Here is a 12,183-nt window from a genome sequence, read left to right as displayed (position 1 = left end):
AACACACAATTTCTCTTTATGGGACATCATTTAATATCATCACTCTCTCTCCGCACTTATCAGCTCTCCCACCCAAGCAGGCAGACACCCATGGGCTCTCTCTGAAGAATTACTTTTAATAATTTCATTAACGTTGTGCTATTTTTAGAAACGCCTTGAGATCAGAGACCAGGAGTAAAGGGGCCCCACATGCCCTAATGAAATGCCCACCTAGGTTCCCCACCCAGCCTATTTCCTGTTTAGAAATCACTTACTTCACTGTTGTGCTTTAACAATGTCCCGCCTGTGTATTCGCGTAACAAATAAACAACTAGAAATTCAACTGCATGCTTTGCCACAAAAATAAGAAATATATTTTGAAAGCTACATCACACACTTGTAAATACCTTCCCACAAGAAGCACTGCAGCAGGTTTATATAATTTTAAATATGCAGTGTCTTTTAGTCTCTGATGTATGCAATAGCCTGGTAGGAGCTTAGTGATAAAGCTTCCTATAATTGTCAAATTTCCTCCAGGCAGGCACCAATGTTTCCTCATGTGTTGCTAATGATCTGTGGAATTAACATGGCTGTTTATTGTCACGCTGCACAGAAGAAAAAATGCTTGACAGGCCCAGGTCTGAACTTCCCCACTGCAGACAAGCATCTGACAGTGCACTTTTACTGCAGAATAACCAGAGAAGGGGCACCAAAAACTTTTTAACTCCTATGTGACCCTTTACTTCTCTATAACCATCTTTAAGAGGAACTCAGAATATTTTGTAAAGGAGGGAAACAGCTCCATTTTACACTCAGGGAAACAGACACAGGGAGGTAGGAGTTCTTCAGTTGACAGTGAAAGCACGATTCTCCTCTGAAATTTTCCCGGCCTCAAATGACAAGCCCATCACAGAGCTGGAAAGACAGCAGGTCTCCAGCTTCTAGATTTGACTGTCAAATGGCAAAGCCATCCATTTATCTTTTAAAAAGCCCTCTGTTTTGGTAGAGTGGTACCTATCTTAACTTTAATCCAGACATCTCTCCCTGGATAAAATTACTGTGCCTGTGCATGCCTGCTCTTCCCTACCAATCTGGATATACTGTTTGTTTTTACATATAAAAAACTTGCTACATTTTTCAATGATGACAGCATGTTTAGCGATGCGTAGCACTGAAGCAGACAGTCCTTATTTCAGGAAGCAACATATGGAAGCAGAGACAAGCTGTGTACCTGAATCAGCGCTAGTACTTTATCCTGTACAATAGTGGGGGGGTTATTCTTGGGCGAGATGATTTTCACCAGAACACCATCTATGAAGTCACGGTTTGCCACTAAGACATGAAAGCGATGGCCACAGTTCTTCACACAGGTCTCCAACACCTACACACACACAAAAAAACATCCATTGTTGGAGCAAAGCTTGATCACACACACAGCAGCTATGTGGTTGGTTTCTGATTTTGGTTTTGTGTTATAAATCTGTTGATGAGAGGGAGAGAAGACAGAGGAGAATTTAGGCTTATACTCTCAATTCTTCTTCTCTTCTTCCCCAATATTATCAAATAGATTCCTGCTCTACACACATATTTAGAGGTACCTCACTGACCATTAATATACTGGTCACTTGCGTGATCTACCTGTGCCTGTTTTCAAGGTAAAGAAATATAAGTTTCTTCCTCTTCAAAGCAGAACTTTCCAACTTGCGCAGCTGAACAGCTAAATACACAAAGCATCACATCAAGAGCAGGTAAGACGGAGGACATCCTGTCACAGTGAGAAAGTGTCAAGTTGTGGCATTCCACCATTTTCTATATACCTAGAACACAGCTGGACCAGGTTGCTCTGAGCTACAAGCCATGTTTTAGAGCTGGGAATTCAGGTGAATGATCATCATTCATTCAAAACACTCCCTTGTGAATGCTCTGACAGGTTATACTTTGACACATTTTCCCCTGCAACCTAGCTTGAGGCACCTTCCACTTGCCATTCAATTGCCATGGAAGAACAGCTGTTGATTTTTCTCTGAAGAACATGATTAGCATGGAGATAAATCTAATGCGTCACTTCTCTTTACAGCCATGCCTAATAACCACTGAAAATCCGTATCTGCGGAGTTTGTAATTACTCTCCTACTTCAGCTACTTTCATCAGCCATGATGACACGGACTCATTCCTGATGAATTTCCCTTTTTCTTGAACAATGGATAATCTTGTGGTTTGGTCTTTGGTAATCTGTCAAAATGACAATCCAGGATAGGAAATGGCAAGAAGACAGAAAGTACAGTCACGCTTCATCAGGGAGATGCAACAAGGGCTCTGTGAAAGAATCATACAGATCACCTACCCACAGCAGGATAACTCGATCTAGTTAGTGCTACTCATTCCTCACACTGATGCAGTGCAGAGCCTGCCCAACGCCACACTTTCTGGAGTGCTGCATTACCCAGGAAACCCCTCGCTAAAGTCATCAGTAGGAAAGGTCACTTGCAAATTATCTCACACCCTAGCAGAGCTGCGTAAATGCACAGAATATAATTGAGGCTTTACTGAGTGAAATTAGATCAGCATAAATTAATGCGAGTCTCCTACATAGATCCATTCACAAGGGAAATTGTGCACCAGCTACCTATGAAGCTGAAAATATGGCAAGTTCATCATCCTCACTTGGAGGTATGCCTGCAGCTGTTGCCTTGGAGTGGAGAAACGTCTGGGTACAGGGAGATGTGAGTAGAAGGGAAAGCCCCAAAGGGTACACAACCCAATTTGGGCTACTTTAACTTTCCTCAGTCAGTACTTTGGATGGATAAGAGCCCCGCAAAAATCAGAAAATAATCTAGTCATAACAATGCTATGCAAAGCTTCCAGTAACTCTCCCAAGGAAGTGAGGAGGTAATTGGAGAGAAGAAAAGGACAGAGCAGTGGCTGTTAAAGCAAAGAGTGTGTACATACAAGAGAGTGCCAGCAAAAGGACAATGACAAAAGAAGAGGGATCTGTCCTTTTGAGGCATTCCAGCCTGCCCCCACTCACCGTCAGAGCCAGCATGACCTCTCTGTAATTTTTGTTTCCATTCAGCCTCTTCTTCAGTGCTCGAATGGCATCCTTTGGGCTGAAGGAGAAACATACCATTTTTAAAAGACACTTCAGACACTCTTTTCACATGTCAGACTGCGGGAAAAGGAATCCTTCTTTACTGTTTCCAGCTGGACATAAGCATGTGTGTTAACTTCAGATAACTTGACTACGATCAGACTAGGGTCATGTAGAATTATGCGAGAAGACAAGATATCACTGAAGTCAAGGCCAGAGCAATGCCTGAGGCCTCTGAAATGGCAGGATGTTGATCAAGCAGGAAAGATTGACAGCCACTCAGAAAAAGGCCCAGGGCATAACAGCAGGGATCAGTTCTCCTGCAAACTGCAAGCAGCACAGCTTTTCTGATGCTGAAGGGGGAGATGCATCAGAGAAGCTCTCTATTACCCGAAATGAATAGCATTGCAGCACTGGGAAGACGTACACCTGCTGAAAACAAGAACCCTAGAAGTACAGACTTGGCACCCCCTCGAACAACATGCTTAGTACATGTTTTTCATGCCAGCCTCCCTAAGCAGAGACCTACCACAGAAAATGCTGCACCATACAGTATTTTTTCTGAAATGGGTGAGGAGCAGGAAAACCAAGCAACTTGCATGCAATATGTAAACTGCATTTAAATTATAAGCACCTGAGCACCCCAAACTCACTGCACCTCCTCACATGCTGAGTGCAGCTGGCCAGAAGAACGGGTTCATGAACCTTTCAAAGTTTGCTGAAATAGCACATACCCTTCTTCTGTCTCGTTGATAATGTCACAGATCTCCATGTTAAGTGTCCAGTCTTCACTTTGCAGAGAGCCATCTGTGGCCTTTTCTGTAAAGGAAAAAATAAAAAAGAAATCCTTGCACATCTTCCTGATTGGGTACTATATGTCAGTCCATCTTTGCTTACTTCGAGCTGAAACACCCAGTAAAAGGAAGATAGGGGAAAAAAAAAAGTCACACCTTTCCCTATTGACTCTAAGCAATGTCAAACCTTTCTTCCTGATTTAGGGATCAGCATAGAGGTTTCCAGACAAAAATCAATTATCCATCATTCTCTTTAGCCCATATAGATGGGCCATTTTTCAGACTCTTGAATTCCTGGGTAGAAGAATGTTAACTAATTCCAATTCAAACTTTGCAGTTTCTGCACTGTTAGTTGGCAAGTTACAAGGCAGGAAAATCGCTCCCAAATCAGCATGGTCTCCTCACTGTTTTACTATACAATATCTCCAAAAGAATTGAGGGAGAAGAGATATCAACTTGGAGACAAATTTCACAGAAGTCCAGGATTTCAGTGTGTGGAAAGAACGACCAGCACATGAGAACATGTAGCACAGGACAGTTCAAGCCATGGTATCAGTCATGGACCCCCTTTTTTGCCTGGGACCCTTTTACTCCAATACTGTGGTCCCGCAATATCTGCTTGCCAGGGCCTGGGCGTCGCTTCCTCCCATCCTGCGCTACGTCCCCCATCCTCCTCTCCCCCATCCTCCTCTCCGTGCTGGAGGGGCTACACGTCCCTGTCCTCAGCATGATCCGCCCTCCTCCCCCTCCCAAACACTTCCTCACTATTTGCATGGCAGGTTAGTCACTCGGGCATCACACTAAATGCTAGGTGAAGGATGACCTATAGCACCATGACATTAGCAGATGCCAACTGTTGGCCATATAATTTATAGACAACTGCAAGAGTAGCATAACCATAACTTCAAATATTCAGTTGACAAGGACTATTTCCTCCTTGGGATTTCCTCCTAAATCAATATAGTTCTGCCTAGTGGTGCCTAGAACATCCCCTGAATTTTTCACATTTCTCACTCACAGCATTCGAAACCGATGTGCATTACATTATTGAAATTCAGAAATGCTGAATGTAAGGCCTCTGGCCAAACAGGCCTAAAAAGGGGACTTTCAAGGCAAATATTATCTTCTCTTCTAAATTAGTCTAGGTTTGGAAGGCCAATAGGGTAAATGAGACCAAACTTTTTTAATGTAAAATAAACCAAGAAAAAACTTCTAAATAAATTTAAACTTTTTAAAGCAGAATCAAAAGCACAGGTATCATCTTCTCCCACCCACCCTGCACCATCCTTCAGTCTTTATGTCAGATCCCAGTCTGTCCCCCAGAATAAGGCAGGCTCTGTTTCAGCTCCAAGGACTTCACACATCTCTTTTCCTGTTTACCAACATTTTTTCTATTAACTTTTCTATCACTATGACTGAGGATATAGATGTCCACAGGCCATAATTATGGGACATTATTTGGAGAAAGACTATGCGTCTGGGTAATTGAATTGTCAATGACTCGTCTACACCAGAACTGTGACTAAAGCAGCTCTACCAAGGATAGTAATTGTAGAAGGTTGAGAAAAAACAGCGAGTACATGCAAAATCCAAGCTGAGAATGCTGGAAAGAAGTCATCTATCTCCAAAACAGAGAGAAAAGCATGGAAAAGGTGATCACAGAAAAGGAGACCATTCTTTGCAGGCCTCTTTTACCTTTCAGAGACACAGCGCTACAAGGCACACAGTAGATCACTGCACAGGTTCTGGGACCTGGGATGCAAAGGGAGGTTGGGAGGCTGCAAAATTCCCAATTGTGGCATCTTCAGCTTTGGTGTTTTTTTTTTTTTCCATCATCACCACCTGATGATAGAGGTTGCTTTAGCAACAAAAACTCTGTGTGAAATATTCTCTCTCTCCCCAGCAATCGAGAACTGTGTTTTGGTACCGTAACAGTTTTACAGGCTTTTAATTCACTGCAATGTAATATTGTTTTTCAAACAAATCCCACAAACTCATATGCCTTCTTTGCAGGCAGTTAACCCCTTTGTAACAGTTTACAGAGCACTGCAGCAGAAAATCTGGGTCACACACGCTACAAAGGACAAACGACTACAGATGACAAGTGCTTGTGTGCTCTTTGTCGCTGAAGAAGAAACTAAAATTAGCTTCCAACTCTTGTTTGAATTTAAAATTACCCAAGGGGAAAAGAACTAATTCTAAAAAAGACAACTGTATGTCTTAAACCCACACAGTCTCAACCACGTATTGCACTAACTAAAGAATAGAGATGCAAAAATAAAATGGCAGTAACCGAACTTTCTGGGGGAAGGGGGATTCCCTTTTCCCTAGTGTACCTTGGAAAGGAAATGTGAATGAGGTTTTTGGGGACACCCCCTGAATATTCCTATGCTACCTCCCCTACAGTGCTGCAGCATAAACTCTTCACTTTACAGCCTCTAAAAATATCACAATTTTTTGCTGTGGAGTAGTGCCATGTACACATTTTGTTAAAATAAACCTTAACTAAATGGGTTTTACAAGGCCAATGAATGAACTGGCTGCTAGCACAACTTTGTGCAGGATCAGCATTTTCCCCAATCATTTTTAAAAAGTGGTTATAGCAGAACTGTAAAGTACGAATATTGCTAAGTCTCTGCCTGATGTCAAATGCTGTTAAGAACACATGAATTTTGCTAATACAGTTTTAGATTTAAAAAAACAAATCAAATGCCCAGATTAAGAAATACCCTCTATTTAAGGCATAATCTCTCATTTTGCAGCACTGTGCTTATAAATCCTTTGCGCTTTGGTGATCACCTCCTCTTCCAGCAGAGCAGATGCAGCAATTTTTTTCATCTCTGAATATTAAGGGGTTTTTAATGTGAAATAAAGTGCCTTCCAAAGCAACACAGACTTTATGGAGATAAATAAGTAAGAGTTGTGAAGGCAGTTCACTTTCCTGAGCAATAAAACTCTAGGTACAATATAAGAACTAAATGCTACTACTGAAAGCGATTGTTACAAGTAGCTTTGCACAAAGATGAATTCCTGTATCCCAGAAAACATAAAACAGCTCTGTCTGCACTCTTAGGAGAATTCCTGTCCAGCATATCAAAAAGTGAAGTAAATTAAAAATTCTCAATAACCTGTCCACTATTTATCGGATATAGTAGAAGTATCGGCTGTGCTAATAATCTAGTAACTCTCAGGCTCCTCCTCAAACAGTAGCTTGATACCATTGACAAGATTAAACAGATTTTGGAAACTATCCCAGAACTGGGAAGGAATGGCATGCCTGCTTCATGCAAACACTCTTTGGAAAAAACACCGGTTCCTCAGTCTCCGTCAGCCTTATTAAAAGGCAATCTAAATGGCACTGGCGCACACAAGGACTCTGAGATGCTACCGCAGGAATTCCAGGATGACACAAGAAATGTTCAATCAGGGAAAAAAGAAATGAGCAGGAGCCCTTCCTGCCTCTCCCTTCCCTAAACTGGAGAGTTTATGGTATAGTTTAACTGCATAACAAAAGCGCTGCCGGCTCCAAGCCTCAGTGCCAAAGGTGCCTTGTGCAGCTTTTGAACTGAGAGTAACTCCCAGCTCGGCGTCATTACGGAGCTTGAGACTGCAGCAGGGGCCAGGAATTACTGTCTCACACAGAGGCATGATACCAACAATAAGACTATCAGAAACTCTCTCTCTCTCTCTCAGATACAAGACGTTATCAGTTCCAACCACGTTTGCCAAATTAAAGCATAAGTGTTCTGGTAGAAAGACAGACAATCTGGCACTCCGTGCCTGACGTGCTGCAGACCTTGGACACAGCATCCACTCATGCAAATATTAGCCTGATTTTTCTCCTTTTCCTTGAAGACTAGAGACAAGCTATTTTTTCATTTGCACCTTCCATCTGAGATCTAACTCCTGTGCCTCCATTCCCACCATCTACCAAACGGCAATAGCAGTATTTTCAAGCTCACACTGAAATCACGCACATTTTAGAGCATTCAGAAAGCACTGTTCAGTAGCGTAAAGCTTTCAGTGTAAACAGTCTCAGCACACACACACACGCCCAGCCAAGCCTCCTCCCAAGCACCCTGGTCCGACCTGAGAGATGTCACCACACGGAAATCAAGTCCGACAGGCCCACGTAACTGCTATGGGAAAAACAGGCTGTGCAGGCCAGGCCAGGAATGTTATTTTAAATACAAGAAAAGAACAGAGCTTTCACCACCCATCTTGAACGCAGCTCAGAAGTCCCCAAACAACAACAAAATGCTAACACTGATTGTCCTCGAGATAACTAACCTCGCAGCCCTTTCAGACACAGTCCATACTGCTTTTGCTTTAGTTACAGCTCAGTGTTGATGACAGTCTTAAAATTTGACTTGGTTCGTATACGGATCAGATAACGAAGAACTCCTAGCTCTTCCCTTTTCCTCCCCTTCCAATGCTCTTCTCTGACCTTTATACTGCAGTTGCTAATGGAGGCAGTTTCATTAGGATTGCAACTGGACTGAGATCGCAAGTTTAAGTCTGTATGTTATTTAACACTCATAGCACACACATGTTTATATATCCGAAACTGAAATACCAGCTGCTGAAAACACTGAGAAGAGCTACTCTAGCAGAATGACGACAGCAGGCACGAGTGGGGTAAAAATCTCTCTGAAAGGTCTATCTTAAGTATCAATAATCGATTGTGGGGCTGCATAACGTGCTTGGGAGACAAGGCAAAAAGTTAAGTTTTGCACTAGTTAGCAACCACATTAAACGAAAATGGGGAACTGTGCTGTTTCCTGTCTGAATACCAGAATCTCTTGAATGAACAGATCTTTGTGCTCAGACAAATCACAGTTTTCTCTCTTGGGGCTTTTCCAGATGTTTCTGCAGAGACTCTTGATTCATACTTTTGGGACAGTAAGAAGTATGCATGAAACATCACCTTCTGTTTATACAAGAAGCATGCACACCAATGCACCGTATCACAGAAATCCGAAAGCAAGAAAGTTCTTATTTCAAATTACTCCCTGACTCTCCAAAAGCTAAGATTTCCTACTGTCTTCTGGTTATCAAGTGACATAAAACATCTTTCTTTTTTTTAATCTTGGAAGTTCAGAAGATTCCAGATCTTAAATCCTTGTCTTGTCTCTTTATAGCCCACTTGTCTACAAGCGGTGCTCCAAGACTCAAATTAGCCAATCAAACTGTCAGAAGTGTTACATTTCATTTTCCATAATATGTGATAGTGAACAGAAGGAGCTACAATATTAGCTCTCTGTTACTGCTACTTCCATCCTACCTGGTCCCCATCCCATATGCCCAGCGGTGTTCTCTCAGAAGCAAGAGTTATCAGCTGAGGCCAAACGCAAAATGCTTTTACAGAACGGACAAAGGTCTTTCCAGACAAAAAAAGTTTTGCAAAAGCAATGCAAAACATACAAGATAGCTCACCAGGGAAGATAAGCTACTGAATAAGAGGATAACATCTCTCCTCTGAGCTGTAGCTTAGAGAACTGTTTTGCTTTCAAGCAACATTATGTTTTGTGAGTGCCCTTGTCTCTCTTAAATTCAACAAATCATCAATGACCTATGTGGTACCATCAATAAGACCTGAGGGAAGACCATATACAGTCACCACAAAAACAGATTTCAGCTATCCAAGCAAAACAAAGATAAGACTAAAAATCTTGGGCATTCCCATGGCTGTTGAGTTCAAGACATCTCACTTGGAAGACAGAGATACACTAAAATAATACACTTGGATACCCCTGGACCTAACAGTCCATTCTTGCTTTCTTTACATTTGCTTTTAAAAAGACAGTCACAGACTCTTAGACATTATGGCAACCAACAGGATTTTTTTTCTTCTTTTTATCAAAATGCTATTAAAAAAAAATGTAAATCATTCAAAACTCAAGATCAAAACTAAACACTGAAGTGACTTATTCATAAAAATTGCCAGTTTCTTTGTTAGAAAGCAAAGCTCCAATAAATAGCATTTTTCAATTAGCCACCTCACTGCTCCAAGTCCTTTTTCTACCCTCCTTATTTCACACTTCTCTGAAAATGCTGAGCTTCACACTTCCAAAGAAAAGCCAGTCAGCTAGAACAAACGGGCTCAATCTGAACTGCAAGGCATTATGGCAAAACGTGATTTGGGTTGCACTGCAGCAGCACTGGTCATCCACTTTGCCCGTTGTGACTTTTCAATTGATTTTAGCTATGCTCACATTGAAACTCCTTGGGATGAAGTCATCTGTCCGCACTGATTGCTTTGCAGAAGTTTCTGGGGTTGAATAAATGAATCATCATGGTCTGTAATGAATGTGGAGTCTACATTAAAAGAAAATAGCAAGAGAATCTGTAGATATGCACATGTGCAACCAGAAAGAGCATTTAGCTCAAATGCAGTCAGAAGGCACAGTGCTAGACTGGGAACAGTGATTTTCTCCAATTAACTTTCAAGTTTTATTCTTTCTGAAACTGCCAACCAAACACCAAACTTCTTTAAACCTATCTTCCAGATCATCCTTAACTGCAATCAGAAATATGTAATATGCAATTATAGCGCCTTTTCGAAGACCTCATGGTATTTACAGTTCTGTTACAGCATTCCTGTGATTTAGGTACGCTGCAGAACAGATACTGCTTAACATCTCCCAGAAATTCAGCCCCTCAGAAGCAGGAAACTGCAGCTGATTCACTGAGCGTAGCTGAGCAGCAGTTTCAGAAGCAAAGCAAGCTGAATGGATTAATACATATTAAACAAAAATATTAACAAGTGTATAACAAAGAAGATTTTTCTTCTATACTCAGATCAGAGCTCTACCCGAACACAGAGGAAAACAAAACAGAAATCCTTATAATAACGTCAAGGTAGGCAGGAGAGCTTATCAGCCTGACTGGCTTAGTTTATCACACCTCATAGGTCTCAATGTAATTGCAGGCTGTAAAACCAGACTAACCTTACAGTCCTACAACTATTGAATCTGTACAGAAATGGCCCAACAGGACAACCTAGTCTGGGCACTTTCTGTATTCAGATGTAGTTCATACTAGGCAGAAATGATGATTTAGTCACAGCCCTTAAAGGCAATTGGAATCAGAGCAGTGTGTTTCTAAACAAGAAAGACTTTTGTTGTGAATCTTCTCACTGAAGCTCCCCCATCAGCAGAAATTGTTGCTGCTGACACCATGCTTCACTGAATGACATGTGTATGTAAGTCTCTCTCTTTCAAAACAGATGGCAGAAAGAGACCACTGCTTCTTTAACAAAAAAAAGTGAAATACTTCAGACTCAATCTAGACAGCTTGAAATAAAAACCCCAAACCCTTCCTCCTATGTACTGTACATTCACTAAAGCTAACATGTTGACCCATGTACCGCAAATAGCTGTCCTTCAGAACTGGGTCATACAAAAACAGCTCTCTGCTCATCAAGCCATTTGCATGACTCAGAGGCACTTTTCCCTAAAACTCAGAAGCAGAGCACACTGTACCGGCGGGTTACTCTCCCTCTTTCGGCAGTGACCTTGGCAAGATTCCTATCCCGCTGCAAACCCACAATATTCAAAGTGTTGTGTTACTTTACAATTGACAAACAAGTACCTGCTCACGTCACAAATCAATACGCTAAAGCCTTCAATCGGAAATGCCAAAGCATTTTAAAATATATGCTGTATGTTAATGGATTTTAAGGGATTTGAATGGAGATGTTTACCGTGCGATTTACTGTAGGAGAGCAACAAATCAATGTTCTTTTATGATATGTCACTGTCCCCCTGTAATGCTGTAGCAGGGGAGACGATGGCTTGCCAGTTCACAAACATCTGTGATCTATTAGGCAACACTTCCAGGAGTCTAATATTATCACGCTCTGAGCGTCCATCTTTCTTCCCTAGATGAGAGGCACAAAAGCATAAATTAAAACCTTTTGGGTGACAAAATGTTCTCCCTTGGATTTGCCTTTTCTGTATTAGACTGTAAGTAACTAGAACTTGTCCATATGACTCCATACGGGTGAATTATCAGTACAGCAAGTCTACTCCACCTTTTGACCACAGTAAGGCAGCCAGTGTTGTATACCAAATTTCATCACCATTTAGTCATGTCCATAGGCAGAACCTGGATTTTAGCCTACTACTTGCCAAAGGGTTTTTATATGGTTTGTATTTCTCCAAGAATTTGGGATGACTGCGGTAACTACCCTGGCAGGTCCTTAATTGAGCACCTCAAGTATTAAAACATTGCCATACTAGATGAAAGCACATATTCACCAAGACAAGAAATAGGAAATTACTTAATAGCTGGGTTTTGGCTCACCCCCATTCAAAAAA

General features: G+C 41.6%; 1 protein-coding gene across 9 annotated transcripts in view; it reads right to left on the bottom strand.

The window, feature by feature from the left end:
* TOM1L2 (target of myb1 like 2 membrane trafficking protein) overlaps window positions 1-5,642 on the bottom strand; it is a 39,729-nt gene extending 34,087 nt beyond the window's left edge. For 5 of the 9 annotated variants that reach the window (XR_003256223.1, XR_003256221.1, XR_003256222.1 and 2 more), the window contains exons 1-4: window positions 5,558-5,642; window positions 3,803-3,887; window positions 3,009-3,087; window positions 1,211-1,360 (exon numbers count right to left, since the gene is read on the bottom strand). Coding sequence is in view for 6 of the 9 variants with exons in the window: in XM_026083023.1 (XP_025938808.1) it covers window positions 1,211-1,360; window positions 3,009-3,087; window positions 3,803-3,840 (267 nt within the window). In the remaining 3 variants the exon portion in view is untranslated. Of the gene's footprint in view, window positions 1-1,210; window positions 1,361-3,008; window positions 3,088-3,802; window positions 3,888-5,557 lie in introns of those variants that run through there. The other 4 variants (XM_026083025.1, XM_026083026.1, XM_026083027.1 and 1 more) reach the window with 2 other exon arrangements.
* Between the last annotated feature and the right edge of the window lie 6,541 nt (window positions 5,643-12,183).

Source organism: Apteryx rowi, unplaced genomic scaffold (assembly GCF_003343035.1).
Source record: "Apteryx rowi isolate R43461 unplaced genomic scaffold, aptRow1 scaffold_6, whole genome shotgun sequence".
In the NCBI taxonomy this organism is placed as follows: Eukaryota; Metazoa; Chordata; class Aves; order Apterygiformes; family Apterygidae; genus Apteryx; species Apteryx rowi.
This window is presented reverse-complemented; position numbering and strand designations above follow the sequence as displayed.